General features: G+C 41.3%; 1 protein-coding gene across 15 annotated transcripts in view; it reads left to right on the top strand.

The window, feature by feature from the left end:
* LOC128418020 (protocadherin gamma-A4-like) overlaps positions 1 to 22,699 on the top strand; it is a 299,406-nt gene that overhangs the window by 104,585 nt on the left and 172,122 nt on the right. Inside the window, exon 1 of one of the 15 annotated variants that reach the window (XM_053397375.1) lies at positions 3,396 to 5,982. The exons of 12 other annotated variants lie outside the window; for them this stretch is intronic. In XM_053397375.1, the coding sequence (XP_053253350.1) occupies positions 3,562 to 5,982 (2,421 nt within the window). In that variant the 5' untranslated portion in view covers positions 3,396 to 3,561. Of the gene's footprint in view, positions 1 to 3,395; positions 5,983 to 8,887; positions 11,324 to 14,809; positions 17,249 to 22,699 lie in introns of those variants that run through there. 2 more of the 15 variants (XM_053397374.1, XM_053397367.1) reach the window with 2 other exon arrangements.

Here is a 22,699-nt window from a genome sequence, read left to right as displayed (position 1 = left end):
CTAATTTTTCTGGGATTGAAGGAGCGGTGATGTGTGATTAATTAAGGGCCCCCTTTCCTTCCAGATTTTGAACACTGACTGAGGAGGTGGTTTTTAATTTTTTTAAGACTATCAAAACTAGATGGAATAGGGAAGATGCATACCAGCCTCCCATGCAATAGTCCTGCCTTGTTTCATTCCACTCCAATCCTAAACTCTACTGTAAAACTCTGGCTTTGTCTTCTAAATCTGAGTTGAGGGAGGGGAGGTGCCCACCCAATTGCCGTCTGGCCCAGAGCTTTTGCTTTCTTAACGGCCCATTGTCGTTCCTTTGTTCTCTCTTAATGGCTCATCTCCCAGGTGATTACTTCATAAGGAAGCTCACCTGTATTACATTTTAACCTTTGTTGGGTCCAGGAATTTAGGGGAGTCTGGCACCCACAAACTCATAACAATATATTTGGCGGGGGGACTGCTGCTTTTCGTTGGCGCCTGTGTTATCTAATTGTGCATTAACAGTAGCAGTAGTAACAATGCTGGGGCATGTTCAGCTTCTCTGCTGTTATCTTCAAATCTTACAACTTTTCACAAAATAGTTGCTTCGTCTTTCTTTACCTCTGTGCTCTATAAGCCCTATGAAGCATTACTATCTGATCATGCAATGCATTTCGGCATTCAGTGCCGTGAGACCAAAAGATCTTCAGAATAAAATCAGAGTTCTGTAATTAGGGAGATACCAGGGTAATGTGATTTGCCCTCCCCCCCCTACTATATTTTTGTTGTTGTCTTAGGTGGAGGAGAGATGTTCTAAGAGAAAAATGTGACTGTAAAGATGAGAAAGCGTATCCAAATTTGTTTTTGGAAGTTTTATAGACAGTGCCAATATGTATCAAAACTTTACTTTAGACAACTAGGAAATGTTGGTGGGAGACATTGTGTAGAATAAAGAGTCTGACGGAAGTGCATGTACCGCCCTCCACAGTGATATGTACTTCTTCCATATGAGCAGGAAACTTCTTGCATACAAACAGGAAAAAAATACCGTCCTTATTTTACCACACTATTCTGCGATTTCTAATCTTCATTACATCTGCTTCTAATCAAATTGTGTCATCATATTTCACTGTGGAAACACATTTACACTTCCAGTTCTTGTTTTTTCTTTTATTCAGTTGTAGAGTATCTTTATTGCATTTGTAGTCCATCTCAGAACTTTGATGCAAGGGTTGGATGCAGGATTCATTGCTTTCATATAAAACAACAAATATACATGCATGGATTTGACTGAAATCACAATCATTTGCATCTAAAACATTAGTTGAATGGGCACCTATGTTATATATTTTTCATGTGAATTAAAAACACACAACAACAATAGGAATGTTAATACAATACTGAGCACGCAGGTCAACGTTGCCAGGTTTTAAAGTGACGGAAGCCGTCAATAAACACGTATCTGTAAGTGTGTGTCAAACATATACTGTACATGCAAATCAACCAGATTTAACTTAATGTCATACATACATCTGTAGCAAATGAAAGATTCATGCCGTGTAACATCTGGAATAGTTCTGAAAAGTACAGGTGTCTCCCTCCACTTACACAGGGGTTATGTTCCTGGGCCCCTGCAGGCATAACTGAAATCGTGTAAAAAGTGCCCCCCCTCCAAACACTTTTTAAATGTCCTCTCTGGTGCTCTACTGTATCCAAAAACATGCACAACTAGAATTGAAGTTATGGGGCTGGCAGGAGGCTGCCGGATGCATGGGAAAGTGGCTTCGGCTGTCCTACCCCGCACATCAGCTGTTATGCAGGGAGGCTGAGCAGCCTAAACAAAGCCCTACTGTGCCTCTAGTCTCTTCCGGGAATCCTCTGCCCTAGTTGCTGTCCTCTTTGGGCTCTAGGGAGGGTCTCCTTGTGAGCCACATGGGCATTTCATCTCTCTCCTGGCATTTCCAGGTTTGAATTTAATTATTTAATTGTTTTCCAGTGCCACGCATATACATGGTTGCATGCAGGTGAATCTCTTTTTTTTATATATATAAAATTTTTATTGGTTTTTCAACATATAATATAAGACAATACAAACAACAAACACTCACAGACAAACATATAAACATGTATAATTTCATAAATTTTTTCGTGTACCCAATTTCAACGACTTCCCCATGCCTCCCTTTTCTGCATCCCTGTTTTAAATTTTATCAGCAACCCCTGGTCTGAATTACTTATTAATTCCTTTCTTTAACCCTTTTCTTTCCTCTTGTCTAATCATTTATCGCTGCAAATCTGCTATGCTTTACCCATGACATTTTAACACTCAATAATTTTACAGCAGTTCTTAAGATAAAGTTTAAATTTCTTCCAGTCTTCTTCCACCGTCTCTTTTCCTTGGTCACGGATTCTGCCCGTCATCTCAGCCAGTCCCATATAGTCAATCACCTTCGTCTGCCACTCTTCCAGCGTGGGTAGTTCTTGCGTCTTCCAATACTTTGCTAAAAGGACTCTTGCTGCTGTTGTAGCATACATAAAAAACGTCCTATCTTTCCTTGACACCAATTGGCCAACTATGCCCAGGAGAAAAGCCTCTGGTTTTTTGTGAAAGGTACACTTAATCACCTTCTTAATTTCATTATATATCGTTTCCCAGAAGGTCTTAATCCTTGGGCACGTCCACCAAAGGTGATAGAAAGTACCTTCAGTTTCATTACATTTCCAACATTTGTTATTGGGCAAATGATAGATTTTTGCTAGCTTGACTGGGGTCATGTACCACCTATAAATCATTTTCATAATATTCTCTCTTAAGGCATTACATGCCGTAGCATGCAGGTGAATCTCACAGAAGTGGGGGAACACCTTATACAAAACTGGAATATTAATATTCTTATTCTACAATAAAACCATATCTCAGTTGTTTTAAATGCATACCTCTGCAGTATCCAAGGAAGGTTTATTGAAGACATTATATTTCTTTAAATGAAAAAAGTTGTTGCAAGTCCTGGAAGCCTTTTGTAACATTATCTCAAGTTTCTCACAATAAGGATGTAGATGGAGATGTGGTGACTTCTCCTCTACTGTTATTGATACTCTAAAGAATTTGAGTTACTGTGGATGACAAAATATAAAAAAATACATTCTGGGCTGTTGCTTTTGCAAAATCACAAAAGGTTAGACATTATGTGTTTTGCTTCACCCACATATACAAGAAACTGGCAAGAAATATCTTCTTTGTCATTTGCCGAAGATATAAGATACTTCTTGTAGTTCCTCATCTGAGACTCAGAGTGCCGCTGTTGACCAACATAGTTCTCACGGTGCAGCTGAAAATCCAGTGAGCTGATCCTTTTGCAATGTGATTGTTCAGTCACACAGAGCTGGGGAACAGCAGAAAACAGGGACTTCCAAAGTGTTTTGCTGAGAAACAAAAACCTCTGCAAAATACAGACATTCAGCAGCAACTAGTAGCCTTCCTTATCATCCTTTATTGAGCACTTCTGAATCCAAATGGGAATGTGAAACGCCTCATCAGCTCAACTGATTACAGAAAACAAGGATAAAGCACATATCCCTGCAAGAGGGATGGAAGATAGGCAGAAGGAAGACAGCAGATCCCTAAGAAGGCAAGTACCTCTCCTCTTACTATTCTCTCTGTGTGGGCAGATTGCCTCAGAGCACATTCATTATTCCATCCCTGAGGAAATGGAAAAGGGCTCCATTGTAGGAAACCTGGTCAAAGACCTGAGGCTGAATAATGGAGAAATAGGAAATGGCAATCTGCATATCCTTTCCCTAGGTAAAAAGCAATATTTCACTCTCAGTGCAGAAAATGGAAATCTGTATGTAAGGGAGAGGATTGATAGAGAGGAATTATGTGGTCAAACTGCAATCTGCTCCATCAATTTTGAAGTGGTGGTTGAGAGTCCTATGAATATTTTTCATATAACTGTAGAGATCCAAGATATTAATGATCACACACCACATTTTGTAAATGGGGATATCAAGCTGGAGATAAGTGAATCCTCCTTACCAGGCACCACATTTCTTATTGGAGAAGCTGAAGATCCTGATCTTGGGGTGAATTCTCTCCAGGATTACCGCCTTAGCACAAATCCATACTTTATTCTGGAAGTGAGTGAGAGAAATGATGGAAAGAAATATTCAAAGTTAGTACTGAATAAACAGTTGGATCGGGAAAATGAAAGCAGCTTCCAGTTAATCCTTATAGCTGTGGATAAAGGGAAGCCTACCAAGACTGGAACAGCCAAAATATGGATTAATGTCATAGATGCAAATGACAACCCACCAGTATTCATTAAAGATGTCTACATGGTGAAGCTCAAAGAGAACACACCTAAAGGTTCTTCAGTGGTACAGGTGAAAGCTACTGACAGAGATGAAGGTTCTTACGCTCAGATCAACTATAATTTTAGTAACATCCCTGAAATTGCTCGCCAGAAATTCTACTTGGATCCACAAGATGGGACAATAACACTTAAGGAGCCTCTGGACTTTGAAGAAACAGAAGGATATGCAATGGCAGTAGAAGCAAGAGATGGAGGCGGATTAGTGGCTCACTGTAATGTTGAAATAAAACTATTAGATGAGAATGACAATGCACCAGAAGTGATTCTTGCCTCTTTATCCAGCCCAATTCCTGAAGACTCTACAGTAGGAACCCTGGTAGCCCTTATCAATGTAAATGATAGAGACTCTGGAGATAATGGGAAGATTGCTTGTGATTTACAACACAATTTGCCATTCAAGATGGTATCAGCCTCCAATAATTATTATAAGCTTCTTACAGATGCCCCCTTGGACAGAGAAAGAACTCCAGAGTACAATATCACAGTCACAGCCACAGACAAAGGCAACCCCCCTCTTTCCACATACAAAACCATCACACTGCAGATCTCTGACATCAATGACAACTGCCCTGCCTTTGAGAAACCCTATTATACTGCCTATGTCCCAGAGAACAACCCTTCAGGCTCCTCCATTTTCAGGGTCAAAGCCTCCGACCCAGATGTGGACCAGAATGCTCAAATCACCTACTCCATTCGCAACAGCATCTCTGAGGGGCTGCCTCTCTCATCCTTCCTCTCCATTAATTCTGAGACTGGCACTATCTATGCTCAGCGCTCCTTTGACTATGAGCAAGTCAGGGAGGTTCAAGTGGAGGTGAGGGCCGAAGATGGAGGTTCCCCCCGCCTCAGCAGCAATGCCACCGTGAGAGTGTGTATTCTGGACCAGAATGACCAAAGCCCTCAGATTCTTTACCCTTCTCAAGGAGTAGAGGGCTCCTCCTTGTTTGAGATGGTGCCTCGGTCAGCAGAGGAGGGTTATCTGGTGACCAAGGTGGTGGCTGTGGATGCTGACTCTGGACACAACGCTTGGCTCTCCTACTATCTGCTCCAGGCAACAGAACCTGGGCTGTTCTCAATTGGTTCCCATACTGGGGAGATCAGGACCTCACGGGCTTTTCTGGAAAGAGATGCTGTGAAGCAGAAGCTCATCATCTTAGTCAAGGATAATGGACAGCCACCACTATCTGCTACTGTGAGTCTCAACCTGGTGTTTGCTGAGAACTTCCAGGAGGCACTTCCAGAAATTAGCCACCAGCCCAGTGACTCCGAGTATCAATCGGATCTACAGTTCTTCTTGGTGCTGGCCTTAGCTTTGATTTCATTCTTATTCCTCCTGACAGTGATTCTGGCCATTCTCATGAAGATTCGGCGATCAGGGAACCCCAAATTCCTGCAGTGTTTTGCTCCTGTTCCCCATTCAAACAACACAGTCATTTTCCCACCAAACTATGAAGAAGGAACATTGCCATATTCCTATCAGCTATGTTTATCATCTGAGTCCAGGGTACAGGAGTTCACCTTTCCAACACCCAATGTTCAAACCGCAGAGAATATTTCATGCAACGCTAAGTCTGATGCACCTTTGACTGCCAGTGGTGGCAATATCCTAATTTCTGAGATGGATAGAGCTGATATGGTGAGTTTTAATTTGAGCAGTGCCTAGTTAACAGATTATGCATTTCCTATATACTGTATCTATAGACAAGTAATATACTTTAAGCTCCTTTATCTCTGCTTTACATTTCAACAATCAGTTCACATGAGGATGAGTCAGCTACCCTACTTGCTTGAACCTCACAGGTGTACATGAAGCTGAAGGTCTGTACAGAATATGATGTACAGGTGTTGTCAAATAGGCTCTTTTTTGTCATCAGAAATCTTGCAAATTGAAAGGCCTATTGGTATGTGTGCCTAGGTGTATATATTTGTAAGTGTTCAGATCTTCAACTGAAATTGTGGAGAGGAGTGTGATCTTGCTTCATCTCTTCCATACATTCATTGGATGTGGATATGGCATATAGAAAATGCTGGTACCTAGCCTATATCTAGTTTGTCATTACTTGAGTTTTACTGTCGAAACTGCTTTGAATTTTAGAGGGTTTTTCCATTGCAATCTGAATAAGGTTTTGGAACAGTGAAGTTCTTCCATTTCATACCTTTAAAGAAAAATGTCTTTGAGAGGCAGAGGGAGCGGGATGGGAGGGAGGGAGAGAAAGGGTGAGAGCCATGTAACGTACCCCCAGAAAGTTGTATGTTTTGTTCTGCTTTAGGGCAGAGAAAATGAGAAGGGAGGGTCCCAACTACCGTACATGGTTTGATTTTAGAATGATAAGAATGCTTCAAGTAATGCCTAAGGGGATATTAAGGTGAAATGATTCACCAAAGTTAGAACCTGCTTTAAGAGTGTTTTCCCCCTGTTTCTAGTTCATTTTAAATATGAAAAGTGCTTCACAAACATTTTAATAGTAACTCAGTATTATTTCCCCCTCATATAATCTCAGATTTTAAGTGGAGAGATAATGGTAGTAAATTGTGGCTGAGACTGCATTTGACGTGAATAAACAAATGAGACTGCATTTGACGTGTCAGCCAAATGAAAGCTGGATTAGTACCGCCAATTTACACACACATATGTTGGTGTTGTTTAGCCTATGTAAAACATTTTATGCTAGTTTAGAGCCACATATCTCCCATAGGTCATGGCTAACAAGGAATGACACACCACTTAAACCTGCTGAAGTATATTTTAAAACACTTTAAAATTATATTGACTAAAAATAAATTTGACCACCAGCATAAGCAGAGGGTTAGAAAAACTGGCTTACTGCAATGTCTATGTGTACCCAGTCTTTAGGTCAGCATGAAGGAAACTTGTCTCTTTTTTAAGAAATGTACTTTATTCCTAAAGCACCTGCCCTTCATGTAAACCCCCAAGGAAGGAAATGCCACAGATTCCTGGGAAAGATTATTTCATTCTCAAATGCCGTTCAAGGAAATGAATTTTCCCTAACGTTTAACAGAAATCTTCCTATCTTTCATCTAAAATAATTGCTTCCTTAATTTACGGTAGTTATACAATGCTCTTCTTTCTGAAACTTGTCTCATACCCCCATCTTCCCATCAACGAGAGCCATTCAAAAAACGGAGAAGCACATGCACATAGAAATCTAGATTTCAGGGTTTGTGCAGAGTTTGTCTGAGACCTGTGGTGGACCTTTTAAATTCCTGTTCAGAAGTACACCCGGCTGCCCTCCAGCCTGCATAGGCCTGGAAAGGACTCTAATGGACAGACTCATAAGAAGGGATAGGGTGAGTACTTGAGGGGTACTTGAGAGGAAGCAGGTCTCAGGAGCACCTCCCTCTGGCTTGACTCAAATCAAGATGTGGTTAAAGGAAAACTAAAAAAAGAAAGTAAGAATGGCTTTTGAATTGAACCAACTGGATTTTATCATTTGTCTACATATGGAAACCTTTCCAATTTAGAAGATGTAGAAAATAAATATTTCTCACTCACAACTACTGCCTAAAGGAAAGCTAAAAAAAGAAAGTAAGAATGCCTTTTGAATTGAACCAACCGAATGTTATCATTTGTCTACATATTTCTCACTCACAACTACTGCCCTCATATTGTAGCAAAAACATATCATCTCTTCTTGACAGATTACTGGGTGATCACATTGAGCATCATATAAAAAGATCTTGCAAAACATATGCAGTATTGATTTCTTTTTCAAGCCCAAGGCATTACAGAGTAGCACATGACTTAAAAATATATAACTACATTAAATATTATACAGGAAGTTGCCTTTGAGCACCTCTCTAATCAATAGTAGAGAAAGGCCTGACCTCTTCTGGAGAATTTCTGCCTGTTGAAGTAAACAATACAGGGCTAAATGGAAAATAAATATGAACTAGTATAAGGCCCATCGCTATTTTCCTATTCACAAATATATTTTGTTTAAATGTACTGGCTGAAAACACATCACTGTGTGGGTCAAACTAAAATTATCACAAGCTGAACCTCTGACGGGAATACGTATTAAAAATTCACTTGTGATAATTTCCTAATATTATTTAGATTTTTTTTAATACACATTAAACATGGAAGAAATAAATTTGGAGCTCTGGTCTCATTGACCTGCATTCTGAAAAGAGTTCTTAATGGAGAGAACAACTATAAGGTCTGATCAACAATACATTGAGGGGGGTACAACAATGGTAAAGAGATAAATTAAAAGCAGTTCTCTACATTAGAAATTATATACTATGTACCATTATTGAAATGGCAAAAACAGTTCCCCATGTGGACTCAGAGTGTCACTGTTGGACAACATGGGAGCAGCCATGGCTCAGCATTTGTGAGGCTCTTAGAGCAGTCTCCCTCAACACTTCAGCTGAGCAGAAAGGAAAAGCTTTAATTTTAAAAGCTGCTCAAGAAAGAAAAGCTCTGTGTTTCCCAAGGATCAGCACAAAAGAACAATATTTCTATTATCTCACATAAGTGTACTGGGGGTCTTGCAAACTATACTGAAAGAAGGAAGAAATCAGGAAATGCAATGGAAGTAAAGCAGGCAGAGAGAACAAGGAAGATCACCAGGAGGCAAGTACTGTTTCTGTTCATATTCTGGTCTGTATTCTGCTGCCAGGTAGTGTCTGAGCAGGTTCAGTATTCGGTTCCAGAGGAAGCAGAGCAGGGCTCCTTTGTGGGGAACCTTGCTAAAGATCTGGGGTTGGATGTCAGAGAGCTGTCAAAGCGCAAGCTTGGTATTTCTTCAGAAAAGCAATTCTTTGATTTGAATGAACAAAATGGCAACCTGTATGTGAATGAGAGGATAGACCGGGAAGAGATTTGTGGGAAATCATCCATTTGTGTCCTCAAATTAGAAGTTGTGGCACACAATCCTTTGAATATTTTCCACGTAAATATTCTTATCCAGGACATTAATGATAATGCCCCACATTTCCAGAATGAAAACGTTGAGCTTAAATTGAGTGAGTCTACTCTGCCTGGAACTCGATTTGCTCTTGGAAATGCTGAAGATGATGATATTGCAATAAACTCCCTCCAGAATTATCAATTGAGCTCAACTCCATATTTCAAACTAGAAATTCAAGCTGGCAATGATGGCGGCAAATATGCAGAATTGATATTGCAGAAACAACTGGACAGGGAAAAAGAACAGATGCATAACATGGTCCTTACAGCCATGGATGGTGGAGAACCTCCAAAAACCGGAACAGCCAAAATATTGGTAACAGTTATTGATATTAATGACAATGCCCCTGTTTTCACCCAGACAATCTATAAAGTGAGCCTGAAGGAAAATGCACCACTAGGAACCTCTGTGCTTCAAGTCAAAGCATCTGACAGTGATGAAGGGTCCAATGCTGAGATTACTTACACTTTCAGTGACATCCCAAAAACAGCCAAGCAGAAATTTCATCTGGATCCCAGAGATGGAACAATTACACTCATAGAACGTGCTGATTTCGAAGAGAATCAATATTATGTGATGATAATTCGGGCAAGTGATGGAGGAGGCTTGGTGGCACATTGCAATGTGGAGATTGAGGTTCTTGATGAGAATGACAATGCTCCAGATGTGATCCTTACCTCCGTGTCCAGCCCAGTTCCGGAAGATGTCACATCTGGAGCTGTGATTGCTCTCATTAAAGTTCAGGACAGGGATTCTGGGGATAATGGAGAAGTCACCTGTCACCTGAAGGAACTTGTACCTTTCCTGATAGTCTCATCTTCAAGTAATTACTTCAAGCTCCTCATAGATGGTGCCCTTGACAGAGAAAGGACTCCCGAGTATAATATTACAATCATGGCCACAGACAAAGGCACACCTCCACTCTCCACACACAAAACCATATCACTACAGATCTCAGATATCAATGATAACCCACCAGCCTTTGAAAAATCTTCCTACACTGCCTACATTCCAGAGAACAACCCATCTGGAGCTTCAATTTTCCACGTCAAGGCCTCTGACCCAGATCTGGACCGCAATGCCAGAATCACTTACTCCATCCTTCACAGCAACATCAAGGACTTGCCTCTCTCCTCCTATGTCTCCATTAACTCTGAGACCGGAATCATCTATGCCCAACGCTCCTTTGACTATGAGCAATTCAGGGAGTTTCAGATTCAAGTGAAGGCCCAAGATGGAGGTTCTCCACCACTCAATAGCAGTGCCACAGTGACAGTATGTGTTTTGGATCGAAATGATAACGCTCCGCAGATCCTGTACCCCTCGCAATCAACAGAGGGCTCACCTTTCTTTGGGATGGTGCCTCGGTCAGCTGAGTCGGGTTATCTGGTGACGAAGGTGGTGGCCGTGGACTCTGATTCGGGACACAATGCCTGGCTCTCCTTCCATCTCCTGCAGGCCACAGAGCCCTCACTCTTCAGCATTGGCTCCCACACAGGAGAGGTGCAAACAGTCCGAGCATTACTTGAGAGAGATGCTGTGAAGCAGAGGCTGGTCATCCTGGTGAAGGACAATGGGCATCCTCCTCTCTCAGCCACCACAACTTTGAGCCTGGTGTTTGCTGAGAACTTCCAGGAGGCTCTTCCAGAAATGAACTCCCAACCAAATGACTCAGAGTATCAGTCTGATCTACAGTTTTATTTGGTATTGGCCTTGACCTTGGTGTCCTTTCTGTTCCTGGTGACGGTGATTCTGACCTTTCTGATGAAGCTTCGAAGGTCAAGAAACCCCACTTTCCTTCAGTGCTTTATTCCTGACCCCCACTCAAAGGCTGGTGCCATATTCCCACCCAATTATGAGGATGGAACTTTGCCTTATTCCTACCAGGTCTGTCTGTCCTCTGAATCCCGGAGAAATGAGCTGACATTCCTGCAGCCCACTGTCCAAATAGCAGAGAACATCCTTTGCAATGGCAGCTCTGACATTTCTTTGATGGTCAGTGGAGGTAATTTAAGTTCTGAAAGGGAGAATACTGACATGGTGAGTTCTTTTTTCTGCACTATACAGTAAGCTGACTTATCCAATATGTTTATTTGATTGAATCTATTTGCTGTTATTGCGAGCTTAAGAATATTATATTTCAAGCAAGCAAGGTCTCCAACTGCACCAGGGGATCTTTGGCAGTGGACTTCCCAACCCAGAAAGTTTCACAGAATCCTACAGATCCTCAACTTCCCTCCTAGGGGAGCATAAGATTGTCCTCTTAGTTACCGTTTGGCCACATGCTGTGATTTAATGTACTATGATGCTGTTGGTATTGTAAGCAGTTTTAAGGTTAGGCAGTTGTCAGTCTCTCAATAACTTCTAAGTCAGAGCTTGAGGAATGAGGGGGGGAACTGTGGTGAAACTATTTTATTGAAATGAAGAAATTTCAGGCCAACTGTATTTGTAGCAAATGTAAATTATTTACTATTTTTTATATAGTGCTATCTATGTTTTTGTAAACTGCTTAGAAATTTTCATGATTAAGTGGTATATAAATCATGCAAAATAAGAATAAATGTAAAATATGTGTATGACACTTTACAAACAAAAGCTATGACAGATGCCAGCATCAAATAAAAAAGATTGCATTTTACATAAGCAATATGCTTGTAAAGTTGAAAACAAAACCTAATTTAAAATAGGAAAGATGGGCAATTACCTTTCATTGTTCCATCAAACTGGAGGACAGAATTTAACACACTTCTGAAGTAGACACATTTGTATGCTTGTGAATTGATTCTGCAGTGTAAGACGGAATGAATCTAACCAGTGCTATTCACGCAAGTCTTGACAGTTTTTTATGTCTTCCTTTAGATATGTATAATTTAATTTTTTGTTCTATGGATTGTGAATGGTACTAATGCACTCTACTCCATATACTTTAATTTATTTGGTAAGAGCATGGGTAGTTCTGCCTGTCCAAAGGAGGTTTGGATCTGTGTTTCTAATACACACCGTCACTCACATGACAAGCTTTCTTTTTTAAAAAACCTGATAGGAGTATCATAAACAGTTTATGATACGGCATGAGCAAGGTAGGCATGGACTGGAATGACTGTTCAGCTAAAAAAAGGTCAAACTTTCCGTTGGATGTGCCTTTGGAAACACTTAAAGTTGCTCTTAGAATTGTAGCCAAGATGCATGCCCACTGATGATAATTTTTTATATATAAAGGCAGTGCTTTCTTTTCTGGGGATACTCAAGTGTATGCAGTACCGGCACCTTTTTATTATCAAATGTTAAAAGTGTGGCACTTATTGTAACAACTTCATGGGGAATACCAACACCTTCCCCCCCATAATAACTTATAATAACTAGATGATTATATGTTTTTAACTTCATGCTTGAGATCCGCCGTTAACACTGTTTGGAGTTTGGGCCTCCCAAAAGCCACTCTGGAGAGGTCAAACTTAAAGCTCAAGAAAATGCTCAACCAACTTCAGTTTGTTTTTGGAAGGCAGCTTTGAGAAGTACCCTAAATAAATGAAAGATTATTCACACTTACCTAGGAGCAAGTCCCATTGAATTCCCCCTCTTGCTGAAGGGAAGGGCATCTTTGCCCACATGTAAATGAAGATGAGACGGTTTAGACTAGGCCCAAGCTCCCTGTCCCGTCAGAGAGTCCATCCACCTAGGATTAGCTGGTAAGTCTTTTGGGTGGCCAGGAGGCACGTCCCTATTTTCATCGGAGAAATGTTGGAAGGTACGTAATCGTTTGATCAGATTGATTGTAGTGGATTTTGTTACCTGCATGGCAGTGCCTTAACTGTGGGGCAAGATGTTCGATTAGGTGCCGTTTGGTACTGTGGTATACTGAACTGATTATAACGAGTTGTAATGTGCAACTACAGGATAAGGGAGGGAAGAAACTGAAGTGTTCAATGAAAGAAAGCTTACTGGAGACACTCACTAAGGAAATAGAGGAACCGTGGGCCCTGAGGGGAGGAACTCTTGATCCCAGATGTTTAATGGCCTGTGACAACCAATGGCAAGAGCAGCCTCTTCTGGTCCACAAATGGGCAGCAAATGGATCAGCCTTAGGACCGAACCAAAGATCCAAGTCGGAGTGGATCTCCGACTGCCTTGCAGACAAGGCAAGATGGACTCTCCTTTCAGTTTAGAAGAAGGTACCTACACTGCTGGGGTGAATGTGACATACAGTTGTGGCCTTTCTTTAAATCGACATTCGATTCTTTACATTTACTTTCTTGGTTGAAGAGGGACAACTTAAATTGGTTAATGAATATCAGCTGTCAGTAATAAGACACAACAATTCCACTTCTCTGGAAATAATGAAGACACTTCAGTGTGAAGACTTAAGAACCTGGGGCACCAAATGGGAATGCAGAGGTGTCCAAGAAACAGATGCAAGTTGAAGACTTGCCTATATATATAGTGCCAAATTAAGTCTTAATTTTATGAAGCTTTTTCTTTAATTGCTCACCACTTTTAATTACTGCAATGCCCCCACCCCACAAAAAGAAAAATTGCTCTTGTTAAGGTAGAGGGAATGGAAATTTCACCAAAGTGTTTAGAGGAGTTTTCATTTACCTTACTTAACTTTATGAGGTGGTTGAAGGCTCTCACCCCATTTTTTCTTGCTTTTTCACTTTTTTTAAAAAAATCTGCACACTGCTAGCAATAGTGCAAGGCTCTCTTTTTCCACTTCCCATCAGCTGCACTTCCTGGAATGCCTTGGGGAGGCACCACCTATGTATCACCTATGGCACTGCAGGAAGTGTGGCCGGAGGGAATTGTCACAACACACTCTCCAGTTTCTTGCAGGAGGCACTTCTTGGAATGCCTTGGGAATGGCACAACGCTATGTTGCATTCCATCACTCCCAAAAAATGCAGCCACTGAGAAGCTGTAGAGAGAGAGCCTCAACACTACTGTGACCAGTGTAGAGTTGTTGTTTTAAGTTCAAAAACAAGAATAAAAAGAGAAAATCCTAGGCCTCCTAAGTGTAAGATAATCAGCAATCCCCTTCCCCTATCAATGCAAATGCAAATAATTTTCTCCCATTTTTAATATAGGAGCAGACACTAATTTGTTAGTCCGCTATAATGTTGGCAACATCTGAGGACACCTGAACCTTAGAAAACAACATCACCATTCATATATATTACTGTACACCTTGCACACAGAGCTATTTGCCCTGGAAAATAATGGTAATTGAATAGCAGCAATATAGTCCTGTAACGTTGAATCAAATAACCTCTGCATAAGCAGCAGAAAAAAATCATGATGAAAAGCAGAATGATCACAACTCTAGTGTGAAGCACCTGTATTTTTTCACTGTGACTCTGGGTGTCGCTGTTCACCAATCCAGCAGACTAACACATGGAGCGATCCAGCCTGCCCATTCTTGCAGATAGGCTGGAATGGAACTGACAGTTCAGGGAACAAAATGATGCAGGTTTTGCTTTAAAAATAAAAAGGACAGATAAAAGCTATTTGAACAAGAACTAGTAGTATTCCTTTTCGTGGAAGGAAATGGAAGGAAAACAGAGGCCTTGGAGTTACAAAGAAATAATCATACAATGCCTTGTAATGGTGAATATTTGGAAGGCAGTTTCTGGACAGATCCACTACTCCATTCCAGAGGAGATGCAGAAAAGCTCATTTGTGGGGAATATTGCAAAGGACCTGGGGATAGATCGGAAGCAGCTTTTGGACCATGGACTCCGCATTGTAACTAGTACAGGTATGATTCAGTATTTTGAACTGAATTTCAATACTGGCCATTTACAAACCTCTGAGAGAATAGACAGAGAGAAAATCTGTGGAAGGGCAGAAATGTGCATCTTAAAGTTTCAAGTTATTGCTGAGAGCAACTTAAAGCTTTATGTTGTTGAAGTAGAAATCATGGATATAAATGATAATGCTCCCTTCTTTCTGTTGAATGGATGGGAACTAAAAATCAGTGAAATGTCTACACCTGGGTCCCACTTCACTCTTCCTGAAGCTCAGGATCCGGATCTGGGGATAAATTCAATACAGAGCTACCAACTCACAGGCAGTAGCCAGTTTTCTTTGCATGTAAAAACAGGACAGAACGGTGTCAGACGTGCTGAGTTGTTATTGGAGAAACTTCTGGACAGGGAAGAGCAACCAGTTTATGATCTACTCCTCACAGCTTCTGATGGAGGTGATCCCATCAGGTCTGGCACAGTACAAATCCACATCATTGTTCTTGATGCAAATGACAATGCACCTGTTTTCAGTCAACCTCTTTATGAAGTGAGTGTCAATGAGAATATTCCCAAGGGGTCCACACTTTCTACAGTGAGAGCGACTGATATGGATGAAGGAATCAATGGAGATATAAAATACTCTATCCAACAAATCACAAAAAGGGACTCCCAAATGTTTCTGTTAAATTCCACAACTGGCGAAATCATCCTTACTGGGAATCTTGATTTTGAGGAATCATCCTTATATGAATTTGAGGTGCAAGCCATGGATGGGGGTGGTCTAAGTGACAGATCAAAGGTTGTGATCCTTGTTACAGACTTGAATGACAACGCACCTGAAATAACAATAACTTTTGAACTCAACTCTGTCCCTGAGAATTCACGAACTGGAACTGTCATTGCCATTTTAAATGTCCAAGACAGAGATTCAGGAGTCAATGGGGAGGTTATATGCTCAATTCCCAATAGCCTTCCTTTTCAACTTAAAAAAACAATGGACAATTTTTACACTTTAGTGACAGACAGAGCCCTTGACAGGGAAGAAGTGGCAACCTATGATATCCCTATTACAGCAACTGATAATGGGACTCCGACATTATCAACCTCTGCAATTATTTCACTGCAGCTGTTAGACACAAATGACAATCCCCCAGTCTTTTTACAGTTAGCCTACACCTCTTATCTCCTAGAAAATAATCCAAGAGGAGCCTCAGTCTTTTCCCTGAAAGCAAGTGATCCGGACTGGGAAGAGAATTCCAGAATAGTATATTCCATCACCGAAAGTCAGATCAGTACACCCCCTCTCTCCTCATATCTTTCCATTAACTCTGAAACTGGGGTTGTTTATGCCTTGAGCTCCTTTGATTATGAAGAGTTTCAGGAAATTAAGTTCCTGGTCAAGGCTCAGGATGGAGGTTCTCCACCACTCAGCTCCAACGTCTCAGTGACTCTCTTCATCCTGGACCAGAATGACAATGCTCCCCAAATCCTGTACCCCTCCCCTCCCACTGACGGCTCCACAGGGATAGAGCTGGCCCCTCGCTCCTCAGAGCCAGGCTACCTGGTCACTAAGGTGGTGGCCGTGGATGCGGACTCTGGCCAGAATGCCTGGCTCTCCTACCAGCTGCTCAAGGCCACCGAGCCAGGGCTCTTCACTCTGGGGCTCCACACAGGAGAGATCAGGACAGCCCGCTTCTTCCTGGAGAAAGATGCCCTCAAGCAAAGCCTGGTAGTTTTAGTCAAGGACAATGGGCAGCCTCCAGTGTCGGCATCAGTTACTGTCACTGTGGTCTTGGCTGACAGCATCCCTGACATGCTGACTGATCTGAGCAATGTCCCAGTATCTGAAGACCCACAGTCAGATCTCACCTTCTACTTGGTGACTGCAGTGGCTTTTGTCTCCTGCTTGTTCCTCGCCTTCCTCCTTGTGTTACTGGCACTCAAACTTCGCAGGTGGAAAAATTCTCAGTTGTGTGACAATGGAAGTGTGCATTTTGATGGTGCTCCCATCTCCCAGTTTGTGGGGATTGATGGAGTCCGGGCATTTCTTCAGTCTTATTGCCATGAGGTTTCACTGACTTCAGGCTCTCGGAAAAGTCAGATTCTTTTTCCAATCGGAAGTTGTACCAATACTCTGACACCACAACAGGTTCCTGATAAGCCAGGCCCTTTGTTAGTTATAGGTGACTCTAACACAGTTTCGGAGGAGGCAGCAATCCATCAGGTGAGTACATAAATGTCAAGACTTTGGTTTACTTTATTCAATATTCAATATTATATTATTGCATGACAAAACCTAGAGAAAGCCTGTTTATGCTTTTTATCACAAAGATGTAAAGAAATAGGGTGTTTGGGGTTCAATATATAATGAAGCAATTACTTTATTGTTTCAAATAAATACTGTATTTAAATTTAGGGCATATTTTAAATAAATCAGCTTAGGATTTATCTGTTTCAGCCACTGTGACTATGTTGCTGGCTGACACCATCCCTGCCACCCTTTCAGATCTGAGCAGCACCTTAGCTCCTGCTGATCCTTATCCTACCTGGTTATTGGAGTGGGCTTTGTTTCTTGTTCTTAACTTTCCTCTTGTGTTATTTGTACTCAAGGTTCACAGCTGCAGAAATTCCTAATAACTGTTACTGTCTCACAGTTCTTAGAGATCTATCTAATCCATGCCTTTCTTCAGTCTTACTGCCTGATTTGCTTGTACAAAGCTTACGTGGAGGTCATACAATGTCCAGGGTTGGGCGTTACCAGCTTTTCAACATAGCCGTGTATCACCAACCAGACATTGTGATATAGAGATACATTGCAATGTTGAAAAGTGGAGCGAGGAACAAGCTGCATTAGGCTTAGCCATGTGAGGCACTGGGGTGAAACTGCCTCAGAATATATGGTGAAGGTGCCATATATACCAGCAGGTGAAGGTACCATTGTGCTCTGGCTCTCAAACCCATCCTGGGTGATGTATCAATACATTGGCCAATCCTACCAACGTCTCTTCTTTATTGAGCATCTGATTTTGCATTTAGGTTTGTTACCTTTTGTGATGGCTCTGTTAGTACTAGCTACAGTTAGGTAGCCGTGTTGGTCCGCCATAGTCAAAACAAAATAAAAAAATCCTTCCAGTAGCTCCGTAGAGACCAACTAAGTTTGTTATTGGTATGAGCTTTCGTGTGCATGCACACACTTCTTCAGTTATTCTGTTAGTACTGTTTTAGTTCTATGGGTGTGGGTGTTATCTGACTAATTTTTCTGGGAGTGAAGGAGCAGTGATGTGTGATTAATTAAGGGCCCCCTTTCCTTCCAGATTTTGAACACTGACTGAGGAGGTGGTTTTTAATTTTTTTAAGACTATCAAAACTAGATGGAATAGGGAAGATGCATACCAGCCTCCCATGCAATAGTCCTGCCTTGTTTCATTCCACTCCAATCCTAAACTCTACTGTAAAACTCTGGCTTTGTCTTCTAAATCTGAGTTGAGGGAGGGGAGGTGCCCACCCAATTGCCATCTAGCCCACAGCTTTTGCTTTCTTAACGGCCCATTGTCGTTCCTTTGTTCTCTCTTAATGGCTCATCTCCCAGGTGATTACTTCATAAGGAAGCTCACCTGTATTACATTTTAACCTTTGTTGGGTCCAGGAATTTAGGGGAGTCTGGCACCCACAAACTCATAACAATACATTTGGCGGGGGGACTGCTGCTTTTCGTTGGCGCCTGTGTCATCTAATTGTGCATTAACAGTAGCAGTAGTAACAATGCTGGGGCATGTTCAGCTTCTCTGCTGTTATCTTCAAATCTTACAACTTTTCACAAAATAGTTGCTTCGTCTTTCTTTACCTCTGTGCTCTATAAGCCCTATGAAGCATTATTATCTGATCATGCAATGCGTTTCGGCATTCAGTGCCGTGAGACCAAAAGATCTTCAGAATAAAATCAGAGTTCTGTAATTAGGGAGATACCAGGGTAATGTGATTTGCCCTCCCCCCCTTACTATATTTTTGTTGTTGTCTTAGGTGGAGGAGAGATGTTCTAAGAGAAAAATGTGACTGTAAAGATGAGAAAGCGTATCCAAATTTGTTTTTGGAAGTTTTATAGACAGTACCAATGTGTATCAAAACTTTACTTTAGACAACTAGGAAATGTTGGTGGGAGACATTGTGTAGAATAAAGAGTCTGACGGAAGTGCATGTACCGCCCTCCTCAGTGACATGTAGTTCTTCCATATGAGCAGGAAACTTCTTGCATACAAACAGGAAAAACATACCGTCCTTACTTTACCACACTATTCTGTGATTTCTAATCTTCATTTGATCTGCCTCTAATGAAATTTTGTCATCTTCATATTTCACTATGGAAACACATTTACACTTCCAGTTCTTGTTTATTCTTTTATTCAATTGTTGAGTATCTTTATTGCATTTGTAGTCCATCTCAGAACTTTGATGCAAGGGTTGGATGCAGGATTCATTGCTTTCATATAAAACAACAAATATACATGCATGGATTTGACTGAAATCACAATCATTTGCATCTAAAACATTAGTTGAATGGGCACCTATGTTATATATTTTTCATGTTAATTAAAAACACACAACAACAATAGGAATGTTAATACAATACTGAACACGCAGGTCAACGTTGCCAGGTTTTAAAGTGACAAACATCTTGTACTAGTTGTTTCATCTGTTCAGAAGATAGTTGAGGAGATATCTTAGATTGCAAACTGCCCTAGGCAGTCACCTGTTTTGCATCCCATTGATCCAGACCTAAAATATACATATCTACATAATATGCTGCTTTGCACATCATGCTAAGCCATAGTTTGTTTTAAATCATGGCTTACTCCTGCCGCTGTGGGCACTATGTGCAGCATAAGCAAGCCATAGTAAGACTTGTTGTGTGAAGCCAACATATCTTCTAGACTTGGTATTGTCTTACCACTCATGGCTTCTGTGAAACAAGCAAACCATGATCCATAGAATCATATAATTGTTGAGTTGGAAGGGACCATGAGGGTCATCTAGTCCAACCCCCTGCAATGCAGGAATTTTTTGCCCAATGTGGGGCTCAAACCCATGACCCTAAAAGTAAGAGTCTTATGCTCTACTAACTGAGCTATCCCAGATCCATACAACACAACATGCCACAGAATGGCTTCTTTGTGCCATGTGTGGCACCTGCAAGGACATGGGAAAGCTGCAGTAGAGCTAGGAGGCATGTTCATTTGTTTTATTTATTTAATTTACAGATTTATAAACACTGCCCCAGCCTGACGCTATTGAACTGGTATTTTAAAAAAAGGAAAGAAAAAATACAAAGTTTAAGAGACTCCAAAAACAATAGTCAAAAGATTTCTACACTTGTACAATTAATATTGAATAAAACCACTAGGTCACACTTCAGGGGGTGCCTTGTTCAGTTAACTTAAAATAAACTGGCTTATATTGGTATGCAATCCAAATCAAAATCTCTGTTCATTCACAATAACTGGGACTGCGTCTCATGCAGTTCTCCGTCTAAACCTCGTAGTGTCACTGTTAGCCAGTCTAGGTGCAGATCCACAGATACTTCCTATACTGTGATACCTCAAAGCAACTGCACAGATAATGGAAACAGCAGAGCACAAAGGAAGGACAGTCTAGCTGAGAAGCTGAAAATACTACTGGTTTAAATACACTAAGAAAAAGCGAGATTATTCTATCTAACGGTTTTGTCTCTTGTTCTGCTGAGAAGCCTGTTCAAAACAAGCTGGAAAAGTATTTTATCAGAAAACAGAATGGACAGAAGGCAGAAAGAGGATGGCAAGGCACTCAGAAGGCAAGTACTGCTTCTCTTATTTTTGCCTTTCTCCTGCTGGGCTGCCTCAGAGCAGATTCATTATTCCATTCCTGAGGAGATGGCAAAGGGTTCAATTGTGGGGAATCTTGCCAAGGATTTGGGACTGAATGCCAGAGATCTAGGAAGGCGCAATCTGCATGCGGTCTCTGTGAATAAAATGCAGTATTTCAATATCAATGCAGAAAATGGAAACCTCTATGTAAATGACAGGATTGACAGAGAGGAAATATGTGAGAAAACTCCACTCTGCCTGGTTAATTTTGAGGTGGTGATTGAAAATCCCTTAAATGTTTTCCATATAACTGTGGAAATTCAGGATATTAATGACAATACTCCACATTTTTTGAAAATTAATATCAACTTAGAGATTGTGGAATCCACTTTGCCAGGCACCAGATTTCTTCTTGGGAAAGCTGAAGATCCTGACATAGGGATGAATTCGCTCCAGAATTACCAGCTGAGCTCTAATAAGTATTTGACTTTGGATGTTAAGGAGACTTCTGATGGAAATAAATTTGCAGATTTAGTGCTGCAGAAACCATTAGATCGAGAGACCGAACAGACCCTTCACTTGATCCTCACAGCGTTGGATGGGGGTGAACCTAGAAAAACTGGGACTGCCCAGATATGGATTAATGTCACAGATGCCAATGACAACCCTCCTGTTTTCACTCAAGAGGTGTACAAGGTCAGTTTGAGGGAAAGTGTTGCAGTTGGATCGCTTGTGCTCCAGGTTACAGCTTCTGATAATGATGAAGGTTCAAATGCCCAAATCAGGTATCATTTTAGCAATATACCACTGAATGCCAACAAGAAATTCAGTCTAGATCCTTTGAATGGCTCAATCCTACTTATAGGGCTACTGGATTTTGAGGAAACCAAAGAATACACTTTGACAGTCGCAGCAAAAGATGGGGGTGGGTTGGAGACACATTGTAAAGTTGAAATAAGAGTTATTGATGAGAATGACAATTACCCCGAGGTAACCCTGGTTTCCTTGTTTAGCCCAGTCTCTGAAGATACTCTGCCTGGTACCTTAATAGCTCTTATCAATTTGAATGACAAAGATAGTGGAGATAATGGAAAGGTCACTTGCTATTTACAGGATGATTTGCCCTTCAGAATTCTTCCCTCATCTAACAATTACTACAAGCTCCTGACAGATAGTCCACTTGACAGAGAAATAACTCTAGAGTACAATATCTCAGTAACAGCCTCTGACAATGGCTCTCCCCCTCTCTCCTCACATAAATCTATCACACTTTTGATTGCTGATATCAATGATAATGCCCCTACCTTTCAGAAGCCATCCTACAACATCTATGTGCCAGAAAACAATCCTTCAGGTGCCTCCATTTTCACCATCAAAGCTTCTGATCCCGATATTGATCAGAACTCACGGATCACATACTCCATCCTCAACAGCAACATTGAGGAGCTTCCCATCTCCTCCTATATCTCCATTAATTCAGAGACTGGCACCATCTATGCCCAGAGATCCTTTGACTATGAACAATTCAGAGAGTTCCGGCTGCAAGTGAAGGCCCAAGATGGGGGTTCTCCCCCTCTCAGCAGCAATGTGACCGTCAGGGTGTTTGTTCTTGACAGGAATGATAACAGCCCTTGTATCCTGTCCCCCTCACAAGAAGCCAAGGGCTCAGCCTTGTTTGAGATGGTGCCTCGTTCGGCCGAGGCAGATTATCTTGTCACCAAGGTGGTGGCCGTGGATGCAGATTCTGGACACAACGCCTGGCTCTCCTACCACCTGACTCAGGCCACTGAGCCGGCACTCTTCACGGTTGGTTCTCATACTGGAGAGATCAGGACAGC

Source organism: Podarcis raffonei, chromosome 7, assembly GCF_027172205.1.
Source record: "Podarcis raffonei isolate rPodRaf1 chromosome 7, rPodRaf1.pri, whole genome shotgun sequence".
Classification (NCBI taxonomy): Eukaryota; Metazoa; Chordata; class Lepidosauria; order Squamata; family Lacertidae; genus Podarcis; species Podarcis raffonei.
This window is presented reverse-complemented; position numbering and strand designations above follow the sequence as displayed.